Source organism: Cervus canadensis, chromosome 18 (assembly GCF_019320065.1).
Source record: "Cervus canadensis isolate Bull #8, Minnesota chromosome 18, ASM1932006v1, whole genome shotgun sequence".
Classification (NCBI taxonomy): Eukaryota; Metazoa; Chordata; class Mammalia; order Artiodactyla; family Cervidae; genus Cervus; species Cervus canadensis.
In genome coordinates, this window is record NC_057403.1 from 33,546,549 (window position 1) to 33,571,840 (window position 25,292).

The window sequence follows — 25,292 nt, forward strand, 5'->3', positions numbered from 1 at the left end:
CAGAAGAATCAGTGTAGTGAAAATGAGTATATTACCCAAAGCAATCTATAGATTCAACACAATCCCTATCAAGCTACTGACAGTATTTTTCAGAGAACTAGAACAAATAATTTCACAACTTGTATGGAAATACAAAAAACCTCGAATAGCCAAAGCAATCTTGAGAAAGAAGAATGGAACAGGAGGAATCAACCTGTCTGACTTCAGGCTCTACTACAAAGCCACAGTCATCAAGACAGTATGGTACTGGCACAAAGACAGAAATATAGATCAATGGAACACAATAGAAAGCCCAGAGATAAATCTACGAACCTATGAACAACTTATCTTTGACAAAGGAGGCAAGAATATACAATGGAGAAAAGATAATCTCTTTAACAAGTGGTGCTGGGAAAACTGGTCAACCACTTGTAAAAGAATGAAACTAGAACACTTTCTAACACCATACACAAAAATAAACTCAAAATGGATTAAAGATCTAAATGTAAGACCAGAAACTATAAAACTCCTAGAGGAGAACATAGGCAAAACACTCTCTGACATAAATCACAGCAGGATGCTCTATGACCCACCTCCCAGAATATTGGAAATAAAAGCAAAAATAAACAAATGGGACCTAATGAAACTTAAAAGCTTTTGCACAACAAAGGAAACAATAAGCAAGGTGAAAAGACAGCCTTCAGAATGGAAGAAAATAATAGCAAATGAAGCAACAGACAAAGAATTAATCTCAAAAATATACAAGCAGCTCATGCAGCTCAATTCCAGAAAAATAAATGACCCAATCAAAAAATGGGCCAAAGAACTAAACAGACATTTCTCCAAAGAAGACATACAGATGGCTAACAAACACATGAAAAGATGCTCAACATCACTCATTATCAGAGAAATGCAAATCAAAACCACAATGAGGTACCATTACACGCCAGTCAGGATGGCTGCTATCCAGAAGTCTATAAGCAATAAATGCTGGAGAGGGTGTGGAGAAAAGGGAACCCTCTTACACTGTTGGTGGGAATGTAAACTAGCATAGCCACTATGGAAAACAGTGTGGAGATTCCTTAAAAAACTGGAAATAGAATTGCCATACGACCCAGCAATCCCACTGCTGGGCATACACACCGAGGAAACCAGAATTGAAAAAGACATGTGTACCCCAATGTTCATCACAGCAGTGTTTACAATAGCTAGGACATGGAAGCAACCTAGATGTAAATTGGCAGACAAATAGATAAGAAAGCAGTGGTACATATACACAATGGAATATTACTCGGCTATTAAAAAGAATGCATTTGCATCAGTTTTAATGAGATGGATGAAATGCATATATATGGAATTTAGAAAGATGGTAATGATGACCCTATATGCGAAACAGCAAGAGAGACACAGATGTAAAGAACAGACTTCTGGACCCTGTGGGAGAAGGTGAGGGTGGGATGATTTGAGAGAATAGCATTGAAACATGTATATTACCATATGTGAAATAGATCACTAGTCCAGGTTCGATGCATGAGACAGGGCACTCAGGGCCAGTGCACTGGGATGACCTTGAGGGATGGGATGGGGAGGGAGGTGGGAGGGCAGTTCGGGATAGGGGACACATGTACACCCATGGCTGATTCATGTCAATGTATGGCAAAAACCACTACAATATTGTAAAGTAATTAGCCTCCAATTAAAATAAATTAACTAAAAAAAAGGAAAAAGTATTTGGTATCTCCTTATGTTAAAAAAAAAAAAAGCCCAGTTCAAAAAACTAAGACTAGAAGGAAACTTCCATAATCTTATAAAAGATATTTAAAAACAAAACAAAACTAACCTCAAAACAAAACAAGTCTACAACTAACTTAAGAGTGAAATTTTGAATGCTTTTTGCCTCCTTGGGCTTGGGAACAAGACTAGGATGTCCACTCTCCACTTCTGGGTAACACTGTAATGAACATCCTAGTTAGTGCAATAAAGCGAGAAAAAGAAACAAGGTTTAAAAGTCAAAGATTAGAAAAGAAGAGGCAAAAGAGCCACTATTGGCAAGTAGCATGACTGTGTACCAAAAAATGTAGAACATTAATCAAAATATTAGATTTAATTAGTGAGTTTACCAAAGGTCAATACTTGAAAATTAATTGTTTTTCTATATTAGTAATAAACATCATGTTAAATGAAAATATCAGTTATGCTGGCATAATAATCAAATACTTGGGAATAAGTCTAATGAAAGAGGTGCAAGAAATCATAGCAAGATCTTTTTTGATCCACCTCTTAAGAGTAATGAAAATAAAAGCAAAATGAACAAGTGAGACCTAATTAAACTTAAAACCTTTTGCACAGCAAAAGAAACCATAAACAAAATGAAAAGACAACTCACAAAATGGGAGAAAATATTTGCAAACGAAGTGACTAACAAGGAATTAACCTCTAAAATACAGAAACTGCACATGCAGCTCATTATCAAAAGACCAAACAACCCAATCAAAAAATGGACAGATGATCTAAATAGACATTTTTCCAAAGAAGATACACAGATGGCCAAGAGGCACATGAAAAGATGTTCATCATGACTAATTATTAGAGAACTGCAAATCAAAACTACAATGAGGTATCATCTCACACCCACCAGAATGGCCATCACCAAAAAATCTACAAACTAAATGCTGGAGAGGGTGTGGAGAAAAAGGAAGCCTTTTACATTGTTGGTGGGAAAGTAAATTGGTACAGCCACTATGGAGAACAATATAGAGGTTCCTTAAGACACTAAAAATAGAGGTACCAGAGGATCCAGCAATCCCACTCCTGGGCCTATATCCAGAGAAAATCATAATTTGAAAAAACACATGTACTTCAATGTTCATTGCTGCACTATTTACAATAACTAGGATATGGAAGCACCCTAAAGGTCCACTGGCAGAGGAATAGATAGAGGAGACATGGTATATGTATATACGATGGAATATTACTCAGTCATAAAAAGAATAAAATAATACTATTTGTAGCAACACAGATGGATCTAGAGATTGTTATACTGAGTGAAGTAAGTTAGAGAAATACAAATATCACATGATATCACTTATATGTGGAATCTAAAAAAAAAAAGGTACAAATGAACCTATTTATAAGACAGAAATAGAGTCACAGATGTAGAAAACAAACCTAGGTTACCAAGGGGCAAGGGAGGGATAAATTGGAAGATGAGGACTGACACATACACACTCCTATATATAAAATAGGTAACTGATAAGGACCTACTAAATAGCACAGGGAACTCTACCCAATACTCTGTAATGATCCATATAGGAACAGAACCTAAGAAAGAGTGGAGATATGTATATGTATAACTGATTCACTTTGCTGTATAGTAGAAATTAACACAACATTGTACATCAACTATGCTCCAATAAAAACTAAAATTTACATGACATGCAAAGGACCTAGAGTAGTCAGTCAAAGCAATCTTGAGGAAGAAGAATAAATTTGGAATACCTAAAATACCAGATGGGCTTCCCTGGTGGCTCAGATGGTAAAGAACCTGAGTGCAATTGAGGAGATTGGGGTTCGATCCCTGGGTCAGGAAGTCCCCTGGAGAGCGGAATGACTACCCACCCACTCCAGTATTCTTACCTGCAAAATCCCATGGACAGAGGAGCCTGGCGGGCTACAGTCCATGGGATCATGAAAGAGTCGGACACAGCTTGGCAACTAAGCAACAACAAAATACCAGATAGCAAGATTTTCTATTAACTGTTCCTTAGTAAGACTGTGACTTTGGCCCAAGATTAAACAAATAGATTCATGGAACTGAATAAAGAATACAGAAAGAGACCAACACATATTCGGTCATCTAACGGGAAATGGCAACCCATCCAGTATTCTTGCCTGGAAAATCCCATGGACAGAGGAGCCTGGTAGGCTACAGTCCACGGGGTCACAAAGAGTTGGACATGACTGAGCGACTTCACTTCACTTCAACTTCTAACAAAGACACCTGTGCAATTTAGGGGCAAAGGATGATCATTATAGAAAATGCTATTGGGGCCTTGCTTATCTATATGGAAAGATAAACCTGAACTTTCATCTCACATCATACTTGAACATTAATTCCATATAGATCACAGACTTCTAGAATAAAATTTAAGAGAATGTTGTTATAGAGCTTATGGTTGTCTCGGGGGGGAAGGATGGGGGAAAGGGATAGTTAGGGAGTTTGGGATGGGCATGTACAGACTGCTGTATTTAAGATGGATAACCGACAAGGACCTACCATAGAGCACATGGAACTCTGCTCAGTGTTATGTGGCAGCCTGGATGGGAGGGAGTCAGGGGGAGAATGGATACATGTATATGTATGGCTGAGTTCCTTGGCTGTTCACCTGAAACTATCACAACATTTTTTGTTAACTGGCTATACCCCAATACAAAATAAAAAGATTTTTTAAAAAGAGAGAATGTTGTCATAATCTTATAGGTAAAGATTCCTTAATCAGGACACAAAAAAACACTCACCATAAAATTTAAAAAACTGGTAAATTAGGACTTATTAAAATTCAGAACCACTGTACTTCTGTTCATCAAAATACACAATGAAGAGTGTGTCTTAGAATGAAAGATGTTGACAATACATTTACCTAACAGAAGATTAGTGTTCAAAATATTTTGGAAAAAAAAAAAAAAAGCCTCCTAAATCTAATCAACAAAGACATTTCATAGAGAGGATATCTAAAAGGGCCGACAAGAATACAAAAAAGGGTACATATCATTTGATGTCCGGGAAATGCAAATTAAAGCCATTATTATATTTCACTGTACCAGAATGGCTAAAATTGTAATGCATTGGCAAGGATATGGATCAATAGGAGCTTTGTCATATTGCTGTTTGGAGGGTATACTGGAGAACTGTTTGGTAGTGTCTATTAATATCAAAGCTAAATATATTCCCACCGCTGACACAACAAAGTATTTACCCAAGAGAAATAATGCATCCACCGAAAGACATGTGCAAGAATGTTCAAAGCTGCTTTACTGTCAAGCAGCTTATTGTTAAAGCCAATAAAAAATACCCAGGGCAGGGAGGCTGTAAATTTCCCTTGTTGCCCCAGAGCTGGGGTTGGTATAACAGAGTTCAGGTTTTGTTTGGAAGAAAAGTGCAAATTTTTGTGCACCTGAATTTTTATTCGATAGTGTTGGTGAGAAATATTTCATTTTAGATCCCTTACAAGGGGCAGCTGCACCCCAAAGAGAAAGCCTCTGCCTCATTTCATGGGACCATGGAACTGAGTGGTTGTGCAGGCCAGGAGAAGTTATGGCCATTTAGAATGCAGATACACAGACCCTGCTCAGATGTGCTGAATCGCATCTCTGGAAGGAGGGGCTGTGGCTTTGCTTCTTAAGTCTATCAGGTGACTCCTCTACCTTGGTATTTTTAAATGTTATTTGATTCCCTGGTGGCTCAGAGGGTAAAGAATCCAGATGCCTGCAATACGGGAGACCTGGGTTTAATCCCTGGGTTGGGAAGATCTCCTGGAGAAGGGAATGGCAACCCACTCCAGTATTCTTGCCTGGAGAACCCCCATGGACAGAGAAGCCTGGCGGGCTACAATCCAAGGGGCTGCAAGAATCGGACATGACTGAGTGACTAAGCACAGTACATAAATACTATATGTGAGATATATATGTGTATATGTGTGACACGTCTTTTTTAAAATAAAGCACAATAAAATGTACTTTCATTTATTGGACTGAGCCCATTACCCAGTCCAAAAGCTGGATCATTAACAAAAATGTATTTGTATTTATATCTACCTACATGCTTCTCTCTTATGCCTTCCTTCTGCCTCCCTACAAGAGGTAACATTTTATATTTTGTGTTTTCTGTTCTATTAAAATTTTTAAAAATAAAGTTTTTGTCTTCTTGATATCTATGCCTCTACATTATATTGTTTAGTATTGCTTTTTTAAAAAAAATTGACCAAGAAAAAGTTAACTTTTTTTGAATTTTTTTATTGTAATAAAATACATATAATCTGAAATTTATGATTTTAACAGTTTTGAAGTATACAACTCAGTGGCATTTGTTGTATTTGCGATGTTGTGCAACCACCATTTCCAAAACTTTTTCATCATTCCAAGCAGAAACTCTGTACCCATTAAGCAATACCTCCCTTTTCCTTCCCCTGCTGCACACACCCCTCCCCCGCACCCCTGGTGACCTCTATTCTACTTTCTGCCTTGATGATTTTTCCTTTTCTAGACATTTTATACAAGTGAAATCATGTATTTATTTTTTGTTTGTTTCTGGTTTCTTTCACTTCACATAATATTTTCAAAGTTTATTCATGTCATGGCATATATATCAGAACTTCTTATAAGTGAACAATATTCCACTGTATGTATTTTTATCCATTCATCTGTTGAAGGACATTTGAATTGTTTCTACCCTTCGATATTGTGAATGATGTTGCAATGAACACTGGTGTACAAGAATCTGTTTGAGTCCTTTTTCAATTGTTTTGGGTTAAATACCTAGAGGTGGAATCACTGGGTCATTTGGTATTAATAATTCTAGGTTAGCATTTTGAGGAACCGTCATACTGTTTTCCAAATACTACTCCATTTCACATTCTCACCAGCAATGTCTGGGAGTTCCAATTTCTCCACATTCTTGCCAAGACTTAAATTTTTTTTTCTTTTAATTGTAGCCATACTTGTAGGTGGAGGCTTCTCAGGTGGCTCAGTGGTAAAGAACCCACCTGCCAATGCAGGGAATGCAAGAGATGTGGGTTCGATCATTGGGTTGAGAAGATCCCCTGGAGCAGGAAATGGCAACCTGCTCCAGTATCCTTGCCTCGAAAATTCCATGGAGAGGAGCCTGGTGGGCTATAGTCCACGGGGTCATCAAGAGTTGGACATGACTGGCCGCACACACACATGCTTACAGGTGTAAGGTGGTATCTTGCAGTTTTGCATGTCCTTAATGATGTTTTCCAACAGTGTTGATCATTTTTCATGTACTTGCTGACCATTTTTGTATTATCTTTTTTGGAAAAATGTTTATTCATGTCATTTGTTCATGTTTAATTGGGTTGTTTTTCATTTTGTTGCTGTAAGAATTCTTTATATAGTCTGGATAGTAAATCCGTACTGGATACATGATTTGTAAAAATTTTCTCCTATTCATAGATTATTTTTTTACTTTCTTGATATTATCTTTTGATGCACAAAAGTTTTTAATTTTGATGAAGCCCAATTTATCCATTTTTCTTTTGCTGCTTGTGATTTTGGTGTCATATTTTAGAATCCATTACTGAGTTTGCTTGGTTTTGAGCTCTATAAAAGCAGTATCATTCACAATATACTTTCCTGAAACTTGAAGTTCTCTTTAAAAATTATGTTTATAAAACTATCCATGTTCTTTCATAGCTCATTCATTCTCATGGCTGTGTAATCTTCTTATACAAACAGATCACACATTATTTAGCCATTCTCCTATTGATAAACATTTGTGCTGTTTCCAATTATTTTGCTATTCCATCAGCACCACCTTAAATATCCCAGAGGGATTCTTCTGCACACTCTAAGAACCACTGGGCTTTTTATAAATGAAATGAGTGTGATTAAAATTGAATAGTATTCAGCTGCAGCCATTTGACTGAAGTATATCTACTTTTCTCCTGGCCTATTTGGATTGATTACTGGATTACCATAAATTTTTAAAGAGTTGGGAATACTAGGTCACCTTACTTACCACCTGAGAAACCTGTATGCAGGTCAAGAAGCAACAGTTAGAAGTGGACCTGGAACAACTGACTGGTTTAAAATTTGGAAAGGGACACATTAAGGCTGTATATTGTTACCTTATTTAACTGACATGCAGAGTACATCATGAGAAATGCTGGGCTGGCTGAAGCTCAAGCTGGAATCAAGATTGCCAGGAGAAATACCAATAACTTCAGATATGCAGATGACACCACCCTTATGGAAGGAAATGAAGAGGAATTAAAGAGCCTCTTGATGCAGGTGAAAATAGGCCTAAAATGCAACACTAAAACAACTTAGACCATGGCATCCAGTCCCATCATCTCATGGCAAATAAATGGGGAAACAATGGAAACAGTAACAGACTTAATTTATTTTCTTGGGCTCCAAAATCACTGCGGACAGTGACTGTAGCCGTGAAATTAAAAGACGCTTGCTCCTTGGAAGAAAAGCTATGACAAACCTAGATAGCATATTAAAAAGCACAGACATCACCTTGCCAACAAAGTCTGAATAGTTAAAGCTACGGTTTTTCCAGTAGTCATGTATGAATGTGAGAGTTGGAACATAAAGAAGGCTGAGTGCCAAAGAATTGATGCTTTGAACTATGGTGCTGGAGAAGACTCCTGAGAGTCCTGTGGACAGCAAGGAGATCAAACCAGTTAATCCTAAAGGAAATCAACCTAAATATTCATTGGAAGAACTGATGCTGAAGCTGAAGCTCCAAAAGTTTGGCTACTTGATGTGAAGAGCTGACTCACTGGAAAAGACCCTGATGTTGGCAAAGACTGAAGGCAGGAGAAGGGGGTGACAGAGGATGAGCTGGTTTGATGGCATCACTGACTCAATGGACATGAGTTTGAGCAAACTCCGGGAGATAGTGAAGGACAGGGAAACCTGGTGTGCTGCAGTCCATGGGCTTGCAAAGAGTTGGACACGACTGAGCAACTGAACAACAGCAATAATAAAACCATGATAACCACTGCCATTGAGTATGGTTTGCATCTACACTATAGCCTTAACCATTCTGTGTGATTTTTTGGAACAAGCAATCAGAGAAGACACAATGAGTACATTTTACTGATTTTAGGTTGGAGAGCTTTGCAGAATAGAGAGATGGCAACACAGTGTGGGGGACATGATTGTGAAAAGGAAATGCTTACTTGAGAGCCCTGTCTCAGCCAGGTTGCAGGAGTGTCTCTAATAGATTTGAAACAACCCCAAGAAGGGCTTTGTCCAGTGCTGAAAAGCATTCAGAACAGAGACCCAGATTGATGGTTCCTCCCCCAGTCCTGCACACTGGCTCATTTCGGGAAACCCTTTGGCAGCTGCATGGGGTAGTGACATGGCCAGGATTCTTTGGCTCAAGCATGAAGAACACCAGGGGAAACTTAAGTATGAAGCAAGAGCTGGACTCTTTAACAGGGAGGTTGTTTGTGGCTTTGTTACCGGAAAATGTGAGTAACCTTAATAAGGCCAAAGTGTGGAGACACAGCAATTACAAAATCAAGAACGGGGTGGAGTGAGATACTGGGGACATAAAAGCATCAGCAGGTGCCCCTAACGGCACTGCTCTTCCAGAGCCAGACACACCAAAGATGAGGTGAGTCCACAGTTTGCTCCTATCCCTCACTTTTCTCTGGATTATTTCATCCTTCTTTGGATATATCTTTTACCTACATGACAGCCTGGGTACAGGGGAGGCCTACAGGAGAAATGCAAAAATACAATGAAGATAAAAAAGGCAAATGGACTAAATTATACTTTGTCTGCTTTCTGACGCACAGTGTGCAAACAATATCTTTTATTCTCGCAAAGCTTCTCAGGGTTTATTCTGTCCTTGGCTCTGACTTCTGGTTATTTAGGGTGGATCTCACTCTTATCTGCCTGGAGGAATCTACTCATGTGTTTGGTTTTAGAGCCAGGAAGCACCAAAGGCTCAAATGATATTTATAATAAGAATTATCTTCCAAATAGTAGCATGTTTGTAGAGGATCCTCTATGTTCTATGTGCTGCATAAGGTTCTGGAGGAGATATTGGAAATGGATTAAAGCTTGGTCCTTGACTTCTAGGAATTATGAGTTTGGAGCAGTCCTTTCAGTTATTACCTCATTGTTTTCCAAATTTCATTCATTTGCACGTCAGCTTCAAGGTTCTTGCCATATTCCTGTGCTGCCCATACTACTATTCTTTTGTAACATTCTCTCTGGGGTGTCACTGGCAACTCAGTGGTAAAGAATCTGCCTGACAATGCAGGATTTGATCCCTAGGTTGGGAAGATCCTATGGAGGAGGGAATGGCAACCTCACTCCGGTATTCTTGCCTGGGAAATCCCAATGACAGAGGAGCCTGGCGGGCTACAGTCCATGGGGTCGCAGAGTCGGGCATGACTTGGTGACTGAGCACACACATAGTGAATAAAGGTTTACTATGCAAAAATTCTCTGCTTTTCTGTGTCCATAAAAGATAATGTTTTCAGATGCTGCTGCTTTCCCATGAGGCGTGACTTTCTCTAAGAAATAGCTTTTTCCTTGAGATTATAAAGTTTTCATCTTTGTGGGGAAGCCAGTAGCTCCTGTGGTAGGCCTCCTGACGTTTTTTTCCTTTTTGGCCATACCACATGGCCTGCGGGATCTTAGTTCCTCAACCAGGGATTGAACCTGGGTCCTTGGCAGTGCAAGCTTTGAGTCCTAACCACTGGACTGCCTGGGAGTTCTCCCTGGCATTTTGAATATGCCTATTAGCAGATTTTTAAAAAAATGTATAATGAGAAAGACCAAAAGGGAAACATTTGAGTGACACAACAAAACAGAAAAAATTTTTTTTCTGAAATGTTGAAGTAATGAAACCAGAAACTTAACCAAGCCATCTCTGAGTAGTTGCCATCTTCCAGGGAGATGGTCCATGGGTGGGGATGGCCTGTGCACTGATGCCCAAGTGCACAGTCAAGCTTTTACGGAGTCAGTTATCATCCACGTAACCTTCTGGAATTTGGGGGTTCGCTATACGACTTCCTGAAGTCAAATTACCATAAAATAATAGAAACAACTACATCAGTGTTTTGTATTTTAGGGAACCTCTTACTATGGAAAATTCCCCAAAGTAGAGAGAGTAGCGTAATAATAACTCCCCCACTGCCCCATCTTCTAGATACCTGCATTTTATTTGTGGAATCCTCAAAGCCCAGCACCTCAGGGGTGCCCCCAAGGGAGGCTTCTCTTTGCTGAGGAGCTCATATATTGTTAACAATTTAGGGTTTCCGGAATCCTGCCATGCACTGAGGCCCGATTCCTCCCTAATCTTGCTTGCTCTTCTCTGAAGCTGCTGTAGAATTCCTGGCAGCACGGAACACACAGGAACCTCTGTGACTGGGAAGCTGCTGAAGCATGCATGTGGGTGGGTGAGGGGTCTCTAGGTCACGGGAGGGGTGTGTGTGTGTTGAAGCGGGGAGACTAGCGGTGCCCTCCTTTCTGTCTTCTCTGCAGCGCCCTGCCAGTGGTCGTTACCCTCCTGCTCTGCGGGCAGCTTCTCGCGGTGGAAATCAGCAGTGAGGCCACAGGTAGGTCTGCCTGTGGGCAAGGGCTGTACCTGGCCACACCGTTGCATCCCACCTTAGCCCTTCAGATCTGCATCCTCTCCAGGAAAATCCAATTGCTCCTTATCCTGATCTCTGGTCTTTCAGTATTGTAAAGAACATTGGGGAGCCAGCCAGCCAGCCAGCAATCTCTCCTGGGCTTCTGTTTGGGGTGTGGGAGTTTGATATGCTGTTTCTTCTCTCCTGACTTTTCCAGTCTCTAGGGGCAGTTTCTGAAAATGAACCTTGTCTTTCTGTTTCCTTTGCAGCCGACAGCTGCCCAAAGGCCCCCGAGATTGCCAACAGCCACGTGGAGTACTCAGTTCGCTATCAGTGTGACAAATATTACAAACTGCGTGCTGGAGATGGTGAGCCAGGGCGAACGCCTCCGGGTCCTCCTATCCCAACCCCGGACCGCCTTGACAGTCTCCACGACTGCCACAGTCACCTTGACCATCGTCTGTCCTGCCGCGCTTTACTGGCGCCCCCAGCACTTGGCTTTTAGCATAGCGCTCCTCCCTTGCTCCTCTTCTCCAGCCCTCCCTGCTCCTACTTCTCTGACTCTGCTCTTTAAATACCTTCTCTCCTAGTGCCAGGTCCAGCTTTTGGCTCATTTTTTTTTTTCTTTTTGTTTCAGGGGTGTATACCTTTAACAATAAGCAATGGATAAACAAGGACATTGGACAGCAACTCCCTGAATGTGAAGGTAGGAAGTCAGAGGCCTGGGAAGCAGATTGAAAGTGGGTATTGAGGGGTTGGTGCATGGCAGGCATCTTGATCGAAACATCCTCAAGGCACATCCTCCCTGTGAGGCTTCCTCTGGGCACACAGCAGCCAAGGACAGGGCTCGGGGGGACCACAGGTGGCCGGGCAGAGACGTGCACGGGCAGGTGATGCTTCCCCACAAAGTTCACTAGGGATGTGTTCATCTGGTCTCCTGGGCACTGACCGAATCCACTGTTCACAGCAGATCAGGGGACCCTCTATGTACAGAGAGCCCACCTAGAGATCCCTGGGCCAAGGGTAAAGCAAGCTGCAGGAAGAACAGATCGAGGGAGGGTAGAACAAAGCCGCAATCCATGGGAATGTGCTACAAGAGGCTGGAGATGGGTCAGAACTCCATTGTCACTAGGAAGAGCTGGTGCTGTCTCCTTTGGGGATGGCGGGAGGTTGATGTGCAAACCAGCTTCTTCTGCTCTGCCTTTTCGAGTCTCCAGGGGCAGTTCCCCAATATGAACCTTCTCTTCCTCTTTTCCTTTGCAGATGCCAGCTGCCCAGAGCCCCCCAAGATTGAAAATGGCTACGTGGAGCACTCGATTCGCTTCCAGTGCAAAACCTATTACAAACTGCGCTCTGCTGGAGATGGTAAGCCCTGGACAAATGCCTCCTGTCCCTCCACTTCCATGGGGATGGAGCCAGGGTGACTGGTCAGAAAGGGCATGTGATTTCTGGAGCCAGGAGATTCAGGTTCTAATGAGGGTTTTGTCACTGGCAGCTGTGGCCTTTTGGGCAAATTAACTCTCCTCAGACTTGAGTTTTCTCCCTTGTTAAGTGGAGGTGATGCCACGTAGCCTACCCATCTCAGGGTAAGATCTATATAAAACAGAATGATGGTGATGGTGATGATGGCAGGGAGCCCTCACCTCATGAGCACTACGCTCCTGCACTGTGCACAGTTTTCTCCACAGATTTGCTCATGAGGTCCTCACGACATCCCTCTGGAGATACTATTATTTATTTTTGCCAAGTTGCACAAGCTTGTGGGAACTTAACTTCCTGACCAGGGATGAAACCTGGGTCCCCTGAATTAGAAGCTCAGAGTCCTAACCACTGGACCACTAGGGACTTCCCAAGAGACAGGATTATTATTCTCATTTCACTGCTGAAGAAACTGAGGCACAGAGAGGTTGAGAAATCTGCCCAAGTTCAGGTAGCCTGTATGAGGGAAAGTCAGGATTTGAACCCTGATTCCAACCCTGTACTGTCTTGACACAATCGCCTCGGCCACTTAGACCACTACCCGTCCTGCTGGGCTTCAGTGGCCCCCAGCACTTGACTTCCAGCACAGAGCTCTTCTGTTCCTCCTCCTCCCTGGCCCTCCTTCCTCCTATTTCTCTGATTCTGCTCTTTAAATGCCCTCTCTCCCAGGGCTAGATCCAGTTATAACGTCCCTTTCAGCTTGTATTTTTTAATTTTGTTTCAGGAGTGTACACCTTTAACAGTAAGAAGCAGTGGATAAATAAGAACGTTGGACAGCAACTCCCTGAATGTGAGGCAGGTAGGAAGCCAGGGGCCTGGGAAGCAGACTGAAAGTGGGTACTGATGGGCTGGTGCACGGCAGGCATCTTGATCAGAACATCAAGGCACACCCTCCGTATGCGGCTTCCCCTGGGCACACACCAGCCAAGGACAGGGACCGGGGGGACCAGAGGTGGCTGGGCAGAGATGTGTGCAGGCAGGTGACGCCACCCCATGAAGTTCACTAAGGATGTGTTCATCTGGCCTCCGAGGCACTGACCGCGTCCACTGTCTACATTGTCCACAGAGGATCAGGGGACTCTACAGAGAGCCCACCTAGAGAGCCCTGGGCCAAGGGTAAAGCAAGCTGCAGAAGAACAGGGTGAGGGAGGGCAGAGCAAAACCGTAATCCGTGGGAATGTGCTACAAGAGGCTGGAGAAGGGTCAGGACTCTGTTGTCACCAAGAGGGGCTGAGCTCTCTCCTTTCCCTCCTGGAACAAGAGGATTTTGCCCATCCTCTTCTGCTACTTGGGCTGTGGAACCGCTAACCTGCCGGGTATCAACTCCAGTATTTATAAAATCTGTGTTCCGGTCAACATTGCTTCATGTCCCTATTTATTCAGAGAGAATGAAACTTGGTGGCTCCTTGTCCTTACACTGAATTTCAGGGGTCATGTACCTCTAGTTGTGATAAATCATTTAAATATACCTAGAGTTCAGCAGCTGGGGTTTGAAAATTTCAGTGCTGTTTGTGAGTCAGAAAAGCAGGGAACAGAACTCTGCTTTAGTGATGTGAACATTAAAAAAAATTTTTTTTAAACTGTTAACATTGGGGATGGGAGGAGCAGAAGGTAAGGGCAAAGCATGTAAATGTTTCTAGCCCTGGAAACATGAAGAACAATAGTTTTGGACAGTGGCAAGAGGGCGTTTTTATGTTTCCTGGCCCGGGGGACGCTCACACCCTGCTCATATTAATGATCATCTTGCTCTCCTCGACAGTGTGCGGGAAGCCCAAGCACCCAGTGGACCAGGTGCAGAGGATCATCGGTGGCTCGTTGGATGCCAAAGGCAGCTTTCCCTGGCAGGCCAAGATGGTCTCTCACCATAACCTCATCTCGGGAGCCACGCTCATCAATGAACGATGGCTCCTCACCACAGCTAAAAATCTCTACCTGGGTCATACCAGTGACAAAAAAGCAAAGGACATCGCTCCTACTTTAAGACTCTATGTGGGAAAGAACCAGCCTGTAGAGGTGGAGAAGGTGGTTCTCCATCCTGACCGCTCCAAGGTAGACATCGGGCTCATCAAACTCAGACAGAAGGTACCCGTCAATGAAAAAGTAATGCCCATCTGCCTACCTTCGAAAGACTATGTGGCGGTGGGTCGTGTGGGTTATGTGTCTGGCTGGGGGCGAAATGCCAACTTCAACTTTACGGAGCATCTGAAGTACATCATGCTGCCTGTGGCTGACCAAGACAAGTGTGTGGAGCACTACGAGAACAGCACTGTGCCTGAAAATAAGACGGATAAGAGCCCTGTGGGGGTGCAGCCCATACTGAATAAGAACACCTTCTGCGTCGGCCTATCCAAGTACCAGGAGGACACCTGCTACGGTGATGCCGGCAGCGCCTTCGTCGTTCACGACCAGGAAGACGACACCTGGTACGCGGCTGGGATCCTGAGCTTTGACAAGAGCTGTGCCGTGGCTGAGTATGGTGTGTATGTGAAGGTGACCTCCATTCTGGACTGGGTTCGGAAAACCATTGCTGACAACTAAGGTGGAGCCGGCTGGAAGCAGCTGCCTGAAAGGACGAGGGGAAAACTGGGCAGGAGTGGAGGGGACAAAAATGCAGCGTGAAGCTGATGGGTTCCAGCCCTGCATTGCTGTGTCAATAAAGAGCTTTTCTTTGACTCACTTCTGTAATGTTTCGTTAAAATAATTTATTTTCAGTGGTGCTGGGACTTTATGACTTCGCAGGATTTTTTCTAGTTTTGGCGAGTGGGGGCTACTCTCTAGCTGTGGTATGCAGCTGCTCACTGCTTCTCTTGCTGTGGAGCACGGGCTCTAGGGTCCGAGGGCTTCAGCAGTTGTGGCACGGGGGCTCAGCAGTTGCAGCTCCCAGGCTCTAGAGCGCAGGCTCAGTAGTTATCGCGCACGGGCTTAGTTGCCTCACGACATGTGGGATCTTCCTGGACCAGGGATCGCATCCATGTATCCTGCATCGGCAGGCGGACTCTTTACCACCGAGCCCCCAGGGAAGCCCTTCTGCGCTGCTTTTAGCCTTGGGCTTCTTTTTTTTTTATTCTCTCATTGACAGTACAGCAGCAGCCAAGTGCTCTAGAGTTTACTGGGAGTGTGGCAGAAAACACCCTGGACCCACTGGAAATCCCTAAGGTGATACGAGCTGTCCCACTGGGGAACTCATGATCACCGAATGAGTACCTATTTGATGGCAGGCCTCAGAGAGGTCACGGTTATCCTTGTTTTATAGACAAGGAAACAGAGAGTCAGAGAAGCGATTTGTTCAAGGTTATGCAGGTATCAAATAGAGAAGCTGAATCTTGAACCTTTGTTGTTGCTTAGTCGCTAAGTTGTATCCGACTCTTCTGAGACCCCCGTGGAGCCCCCACCAGGCTCCTCTGTCCATGGGATTTCCCAGGCAAGAATACTGGAGTGGGCTGCTATTTCCTTCTCCAGGAGATCTTCAGCCCAGGGATAAAATCTGCATTTCCTACACTGACAAGCACTGATTTACCACTGAGCCACCAGGGAGACCCAAAGCTGAGTTGTGAACCTACGTCTGCCTGAACACAAATCCCGAGCTCTTTTCACAGCATCCTCTGCTTGTTCCGAGTGGAGGAGAAAGAGAGAAGGCTGGTGAGGAAGACGCTGGCTCGAGCGGCACAATGAGCGTTCTGACTGGTAGTACTCTGTGGCTTGTGCTCCAGCATACCAGCACTTCAGCTAACACGGTAAGGTGGTATAAAGGCAGGATTTCCGGATTTGCTGGGTCCGAGTCACAGCTCAATGACAAACCTACCAAGGTCCTCGAGCTCCCTGCCCATTAGTCTCCTGGTCTCTCCCACGGGGGACTTAACCCAGACAGGCTCTGAAGTGCCTCAGTAGTAATGTTCTGGGGCTGGGGGAAGTCAGAATTCTCTTCCTTAGGAGGGGCTGCTTTTCTCATTTGAAAGAAAACAACCCTCAACCAGGACTCAAACCACAGCCATCTGAGTCTTTCATTTCACAAAGATAAAGGTCTTGCTATGAACGGTTTCCTAGAACAGAAGTTCTGGAACCCAGCCCATGAAGCTCTTCCTCCAACTGAAGAAGAAGAGTTCTAACTGAGCCACACTCCTTTATTCAGCACACTGGCCCTTCACCAGCATACACTCTTGTCACACCAAAACGCGGCCTCCCTGCTTATGGCTTAAAATGTCATTTGGTGTCACTACTCTCTCACTAGAGTTCTGTCCTTCCCTGTGATGTTGTCACAGGCACTCTCCAGATCCATCGGTAATGAAAAACAGGTTGGAGCTCACAGGCCAAGAACAACTGAGACCTATATTCTAGAACCTGCACAAGAGACGATGGCCAGAAACTAAAAAATAATACAAACATGTAAAATCATGCCTCTCAGCAAACAGTTATACCTCTTTCTTCTAATAATACCTTCAGCACTAAGTTTTTTGAAGAATAAACCATCCAAGTTTTTTTTGAAGAAAAATCTGATTGTATTAGTGGCTTCTGCCTCTCTCTCAGGAGAAAAATAACACTTTCGGTATTTTCTCACTTTCCTTATCTCCTCCGCCTTCCTCCCCGGCAGCACCTCCTGCCCACCTGCCTCCCTCTCGGGTTTCAGTGACACTGAACTCTGTGGAGCCCTCTCAACACGCATGCTGTCTCCAGCCTCTGGGTTCTCTCCAGCCTTCCTCCCCCCGGTTCCCCCTATGCCCTCCCCCTTCTCCATGAGTACCTCCTACTCTCCTTTAAGGCTCAGAACTGTCTCTTCTAAGAAGCTTTCTTTCCATCCAGGAGTCATTTGTTTTTGTGCAGTATCTGGCACAGAATGGGGGCATACAGTATGTAACTAATAAACACTTGTGGAAGGGAGAACTATGATGGGAACAAAAACATAAATCTGGACTTCAGAGAAACATCACCGAAAAGCCCTCAGGAGGAAAGACAATATGAGAATCTTATGCATGAAAGTGCTGAGTTTTTGCTGTTATCTGAGCACTTCTCACACCTCAAATGTTGTGTAATTTAGGCTATGAGGGACAGAAAATCCAACTAAAGTGACAGGTGGTAAAGACGTTTTATTCCTTCACAGAAATCTGAAGGGAGGAAGGTCTAGAGTCCACTTGAGAGCTTGATATCGTCATCAGGGACCCAGGCTCTTTTCATCATTCTTTGTAGCATGTTTATTTTTCATCCCAGGGCTGGTTGCCTCATGGTCCTAAGACGGCTGCTGTGGTTCCATGCATCACGATTACCAACGTAAGCAGGAAGTGGGGGCCAGGAGAAAACGGAGTGGTGCTGAAAGGATTTTGTTGTCTCATTCCTGGGGTGACTCTCTCCTTTATCAACGAAGGCCACCCAGGTGCCCAGCAACCTTCCTTCTCTGCCACGTTGGCCACAGAAGACTTGGAAAGAAGGCGCTTGGCAAAGGGGGACAGTCGTGCAGTGACAGGGCTGCCCTGCATGAAGGCCAACAGCTGCCGAGCGGGTCATGTGCTGCATGGTGCGAGGCCTTCTGGTTCTGCACACATTCTTATTCTAGAAAGTCAGTGCCATTCGCTCCATGAGAAGAGGAGGGACGTGCCCAAGTGGTGAAGGTTGTGCCAGGGGGCCCTGGGAGAGCAAGAATTCTTCATAAAGTTATTAAAACGGGCAAGTCCTATATAGATGATACTTTTTTCTAGCAGTTCTGAGATCTCTTTCCAGTCTTGAGTCCCTGAAGTACAGTTTTCTCCTCAGAAAGAGACGGAGCTCCAGGAGAGATTGGTTCCTACTGACTAAGGGTAGTTAATTTTTTGTTTAGCTTAAATTGGGTGCTGGACAGTAAAGGTTCAAGTTCTCACCTCTGGGGCAATTTAATAACATAAAAGCTGATAAAATGAGCAAGCCAAGATAGCTTTAAAATTCTGAGCCAAAAAGGCTTGAAGATAAAACAAACTTGGCCACTATCAGTAGAGAATTTATTATTCTAAGAGAACCTGGGATAGTAGGTGAGCATGAGATAAATACGTGAACGGAGGGAAGGCGAGGCTGAGGATGAAGAAAGGTGTGGGTATGCACACATAGGGTAGAAAACAAGTGTTTTTGCTCTTATGTGAACTGATTTTCTATTTTACTCAATGTATCAAATAAACATAGTTGAATCAAACTGTCCTAGCCAAATTTAGGATTCTGTATTATCTTAAAGAATAAAGAAAAGCACAATATACAGAGAAATTAAAACACCCACACTGGGGAAATTGACCATGGCTGGCTTGACCTCTCTGAGGTCTGCAGGGCGTAGACACTTGGGCATCCCCGAATGTCCCAGCACCAGTGTGGTCTTCTGCTTGGCGGCCGGTACTTTCTATTGAGGTCAAAACTCTTATTCTCTGGGATGCTGACCATGTTTCTGAAGGACCCCAGGAAAACCGCACAGCTGGAGTTAGGTACTGTTTCGAGACGGGCCTTTCTCTTCAACTCTGATGGCAGCGAAAGCACTAAATGTCTTGGTAGAGGAGGTCGTATTTGGGAATATTCTTGGGATCAATAGGACTTTGCACAATAAGTTTCCCCCTCATTGCTCCTCGATAAATTACTTCAATCAAATCTATGAAGTCTTGTTTGGTTTTGAAACTTCCCACAAACTTAGTGTGATCTGGAGACCTAAATAGCATAGGAGAGAAATGACCTGGCTCAGAACTTTTCAAAGGTACTTGTAAGGCCTTCACCATAAACAAAGTAAATAGCAGCTCTCTTACTTTCTTCTGGTCAGGGAGCCCTTAGACACAAAGCCTGACACTGATTTTCCATTTGTGATTACAGGGCCCACTTGATACATGACTAAAACCAGTGCTGTGGGCTGCTGGAAGAGCATGGAAGCCCTACCAGGTGAAACGCTTCTGCTAAAGAACCTATTTAATCACTTCTCAAGTTGTCATCAGGTAGCATTCCCTGGGCGTCAGTGTGGGCTTAGTTTGCTGTTGTCAAAGTTGGCCAGACACTGTGCAAAGTCCATTAACTGGTCTGTGGGCGGTAAATATTAATACAATATTACATGTTAAAAACTTTTCAAGGAAAAAAAAATTACCTGTGAGGCCAGATACTGCATTTTGGTATATATCCTTTCAATCTTGTGTGTGTATGTATTTCTTTTTTCACAATCACGGGAATCATATCATGCAAATTATTTTGTAATGTGCTTTTTTCAACTAACATATATTTCTTTCAATGTTATTAAACATGCATCTCCCATACCATATTAAATTAGTATCTAGCATCTTTCTATGGACATCAAGCTTCTAAACATTTTGTTTTCTAAATAATGGTGGGATGAACGAACATTCGTGTGGCCAATTTTGGCCACTTTCATGACTATTTTCTTTCAGATAAATTCCTGGAAATACAATTGCTGGGTTAAAATTTTTATACACTTCTAAGGTGGTAAGCAGTATCATAATTCACCCTCTGAAAAGATTCACCAAAGTAATATATATACCAGCTGTATTCTAGGAGAATAAACAGCTTTAAAATACTTAAGATAGATAATATTTAACACACTTTCAAATAGATAATGACAAAGCAGGCCCACAGGTCTGGACAAATGGACAAAATGATTTGTCCATAGTAAAAAATGATTACTGTGGATACATTCAAAATACATATTAAGCATTGGGATGCTGACTAGGTTGGGGGGAGGGCATTCCAGATTTCATGTTACTTAGTCTTTTATTTTTAAGATTGATGTGGTCCATTTTAAAGTCATTATAGCATTTGTTACAATATTGCTTCTCTTTTATGTTTTGGCTTTCTGACCTCCAGGCATATGGGGTCTTAGCTCCCCAACCAGGGACCGCACCCGACCCCCCTGCTTTGAAAGGTGAAATTTTAACCACTGCACCATCACGGAAGTCCCTCATCTTACTTATTTTTGACAAACTCGGAAAGAAGGACTTCAAAATTCTCTAACTGAAAGCAGAACGCTTGGTAAGGGAAACACATGTCTTAATTTGCTGAAGGATCACTTCTTTCACAGCCAATGAGTATCAAGAGTTTAAGAACAATGGCCCATTTTGTTTGAAATAAAACTCCTGGGAAACTTTGACAAAAGCTGTTCTATATTTTCTGCAGCGATGGATGGTGAGTGTTTCACAAACTGTACTGCTGCTGCTGCTAGTCACTTCCGTCATGTCCGACTCTGTGCGACCCCATAGACGGCAGCCCACCAGGCTCCCCTGTCCCTGGGATTCTCCAGGCAAGAGCACTGGAGTAGGTTGCCATTTCCTTCTCCAATGCATGAAAGTGAAAAGTGAAAGTGAAGTCGCTCAGTCATGTCCGACTCTTAGCAACCCCATGGACTGCAGCCTACCAGGCTCCTCTGTCCATGGGATTTTTCAGGCAAGAGGACTGGAGTGGGGTGCCATTGCCTTCTCTGTGCAAACTGTACTAGTCTCTCAGATTTAAGTAGTAAGTTAACATTCGCCACTCATACTGGAAACACTCTCATTTTGTACCAAAGTTCCACACACACACACAAAAATTAGAGACTTCATCAAATGAGAAACAGTACCAACATAAGACACACAAAGCTCCCATCACATCCAAGTGGGTGAGCTACTGAAACTGCCTGGAGAAAAGAAACTTTGAAGATTATAGTAACTTCATGTCAATCTAACTTACCCATAATCCACTTTCATATGCTGCCCATTGAAGAAAAACACAGTAGATGGAATATAACTGATGTCAAAATAGTGTGTATAAACTGGGGTTTGGTCCACGTCTACTAGATAGATAGCAGCCATTTTACTTAAGTCGGAAGAGGTCTTAGAAAGCTGCAAATAAAGAGAGAGATGTGGGTTACAACGTGAGGGCTGTTAACGTTTCTTCTGTGAACCTTTTCATTAGAAGAGTTTTCTGTGTGAAAAAAATTCCCAGACCAAGAATCTAGCCTGTTGGGAGTTCCACATTAAGAGTAACATTATTCAGAGTCTGAATCACTGTTGGTAGGGTAGTGAGAGGGCCCTGAGCAAACTGAGTGAATATATTTCTTCTTTTTTTCTTCTATTTTTGATTAAAATATGTGTTTATAAACTTTACATGGATTTATAAAACCCATACTTGCTTAAGTAAAAAAGTAAACTCAGAAATATGTGCTACAGACAATGCAATTTCCCCAAATCTCCTTTCCAATCTCACCCATAAATGAGAATTATGACAAAGCAGCAGACCCTTACATGGCACTTGCTGTGTGCTAAGTGTTCTAAGTGCTTTACACTTGTTGGCTCCTTTAAACCAAACAACATTTCTAGGAGGTATGCACGGCTACAGGCACCATTTCACAGAAGAAAACTGAGCCACGAGGAGATAACGTGCCCCTGGTCACACAGCTGTAAGCAGTAAGGCTGGGATCTGAACTCGGACGGCCTGGCTTCAGAGTCTACACTCGCCGATATTCCACACCCCCACAGTTGAGGGTAAAATGCTCTGGCCCCTTCCCCACCAGGTTAATGCATCACACCCTCATTATTAATCACAGTCATGGGGTTTCTTACACTGGATCCACACTGTGGGTGGCAGCAACAGAAAATGTGGGTGAGGTCTTAGTCCTGGGTAAGTCTCTCTCCACAATAAACAGAGACCAGGATAAGCTTACTCTGCCCTGTACTCCCCTCTCGACCCATCAGACTGTAAAGATGTGCTGTGAAATCATAGATTACCATCAGGCACACACTGGAGGAGGCACTCCAGAAAAGCATACTTGCAGGCAGAGAAAACAAAGTTCAGATCCCAGCTCTGCAACTTAGTGGTTCTGGGCCCGTGGAAGTCACCTGACCTCCCTGGCATGCATCTCCCCTCCCGGGAATACGAATTATCCCACGGTGAGGAGCACTGAATAAGACAATGTTCATAGATTATAGTTCGTAATGTTTCTGGTCTTCCACTGCTTGTTGGTGAATCCGAGCTTCGGCAGCTGCTACTGGGGAAGAACAGCTAGGGCAGATTCCACACAATCACAGACTAGGAGGTTCGGCTCAGGCAGGCACATGATCAGCTCTTGGTGGAAGTGTGCTAACAATTGAACAGCTGTATCCCTAGGCCCTGCCTGCTCCCGCTCATGCACTCTGCAGATGTTGGAGTAAGAACGTATAGGTTTTTAATAAAAATCTTAAAAAATTCACTTACTAAAAGACCTATACATAGAAAACTATAAAACACCGATGAAAGAAATCAAAGAGGACACAAACAGATGGAGAAATATACCGTGTTCATGGATTGGAAGAATCGATATTGTCAAAATGGCTATACTACCCAAAGCAATCTATAGATTCAATGCAATCCCTATCAAGCTACCAACGGTATTTTTCACAGAACTAGACCAAAGAATTTCACAATTTGTATGGAAATACAAAAAACCTCAAATAGCCAAAGCAACCTTGAGAAAGAAGAATGGAACTGGAGGAATCAACCTGCCTGACTTCAGTCTCTACTACAAAGCCACAGTCATCAAGACAGTGTGGTACTGGCACAAAGACAGAAATATAGATCAATGGAACAGAATAGAAAGCCCAGAAATAAATCCACGCATCTGTGGACAACTTATCTTCGACAAAGGAGGCAAGAATATACAATGGAAAAAAGACAACCTCTTTAACAAGTGGTGCTGGGAAAACTGGTCAACCACTTGTAAAAGAATGAAACTAGAACACTTTCTAACACCATACACAAAAATAAATTCAAAATGGATTAAATATCTAAATATAAGACCAGAAACTATAAAACTCCTAGAGGAGAACATAGGTAAAACACTCTCTGACATAAATCACAGCAGGATCCTCTATGACCCACCTCCCAGAATGTTGGAAATAAAAGCAAAAATAAACAAATGGGACCTAATTAAAATTAAAAGCTTTTGCACAACAAAGGAAACTATAAGTAAGGTGAAAAGACAGCCCTCAGATTGGGAGAAAATAATAGCAAACGAAGCAACAAAGGATTAATCTCAAAAATATACAAGCAAAAAGAAATATATATATATATATATATATATATATACAAGCAATTCCTGCAGCTCAACTCCAGAAAAATAAATGACCCAATCAAAAAATGGGCCAAAGAACTAAATATACATTTCTCCAAAGAAGACATACAGATGGCTAACAAACACATGAAAAGATGCTCAACATCACTCATTATCAGAGAAATGCAAATCAAAACCACAATGAGGTACCATGACACGCCAGTCAGGATGGCTGCTATCCAAAAGTCTACAAGCAATAAATGCTGGAGAGGGTGTGGAGAAAAGGGAACCCTCTTACACTGTTGGTGGGAATGCAAACTAGTACAGCCGCTATGGAGAACAGTGTGGAGATTTCTTAAAAAACTGGAAATAGAACTGCCATATGACCCAGCAATCCCACTTCCTGGGCATACACACGAGGAAACCAGATCTGAAAGAGACACGTGCACCCCAATGTTCATCGCAGCACTGTTTATAATAGCCAGGACATGGAAGCAACCTAGATGCCCATCAGCAGATGAATGGATAAGGAAGCTGTGGTACATATACACCATGGAATATTACTCAGCCATTAAAAAGAATTCATTTGAATCAGTTCTAATGAGATGGATGAAACTGGAGCCCATTATACAGAGTGAAGTAAGCCAGAAAGATAAAGACCAATACAGCATACTAACGCATATATATGGAATTTAGAAAGATGGTGAACGATAACCCTATATGCAAAACAGAAAAAGAGACACAGATGTACAGAACAGACTTTTGGACTCTGTGGGAGAAGGCGAGGGTGGGATGTTTTGAGAGAACAGCATCGAAACATGTATATTATCTAGGGTGAAACAGATCACCAGCCCAGGCTGGATGCATGAGACAAGTGCTCGGGCCTGGTGCACTGGGAAGACCCAGAGGAATAGGGTGGAGAGGGAGGTGGGAGGGGGGATCGAGATGGGGAATACATGTAACTCCATAGCTGATTCATGTCAATGTATGACAAAAACCACTACAATATTGTAAAGTAATTAGCCTCCAACTAATAAAAATAAATGAAGGAAAAAAAAACATTTACTTACTATGTCGTCTAGTTGCAGACAGACTGGATCGTCGTCTCTCCCAAACCTGAGAACCAGCACCTTCTCTGCAGTACTTTTTATTGCTTGGTCTACTGCCTTTTTGCTACTCAGTTTGGGTAACAGGAAGCTCATGTTGAAATAATCCAGATTATCAATCTTCAATGTTGGTCCTGAAAGTTGCAATGTTTAAAGACAGATTAAGTACATGAGTCCTAATTTTAAAACACTGTTCATTTTTGGAGTAGGTAACATATATATTTTTCCCTCCTAGATGAAAAAAAGTTTCATACAACATAGTAACAAAAACATAAAAGGAATACACTAAATGCACAAACTGGTGGCAAGTCCACCAGTTATAAAGAAACAACACAGAGAGGTATACTGTAATAAGATTTCCCTCTCTCTCCCCTCAGAAGGCTTGGT

At 42.8% G+C, this 25,292-nt stretch overlaps 2 protein-coding genes across 6 annotated transcripts in view; one reads left to right on the forward strand and one right to left on the reverse strand.

Moving 5' to 3' along the window:
- TXNL4B (thioredoxin like 4B) overlaps window positions 1-25,292 on the reverse strand; it is a 53,286-nt gene that overhangs the window by 24,987 nt on the left and 3,007 nt on the right. For 3 of the 5 annotated variants that reach the window (XR_006263253.1, XR_006263254.1, XM_043435299.1), the window contains exons 2-3: window positions 24,870-25,039; window positions 21,462-21,613 (exon numbers count right to left, since the gene is read on the reverse strand). Coding sequence is in view for 3 of the 5 variants with exons in the window: in XM_043435299.1 (XP_043291234.1) it covers window positions 21,462-21,613; window positions 24,870-25,001 (284 nt within the window). In the remaining 2 variants the exon portion in view is untranslated. Of the gene's footprint in view, window positions 1-17,861; window positions 19,449-21,461; window positions 21,614-24,869; window positions 25,040-25,292 lie in introns of those variants that run through there. The other 2 variants (XM_043435300.1, XM_043435298.1) reach the window with 2 other exon arrangements.
- Window positions 9,216-15,476, forward strand: LOC122420289 (haptoglobin). The gene is made up of 7 exons (XM_043435295.1): window positions 9,216-9,349; window positions 11,233-11,306; window positions 11,591-11,689; window positions 11,959-12,027; window positions 12,585-12,686; window positions 13,525-13,599; window positions 14,560-15,476. Exons 1-7 carry the CDS (start codon window positions 9,345-9,347, stop codon window positions 15,336-15,338), a joined length of 1,203 nt encoding a protein of 400 aa, XP_043291230.1. The 5' UTR covers window positions 9,216-9,344; the 3' UTR covers window positions 15,339-15,476.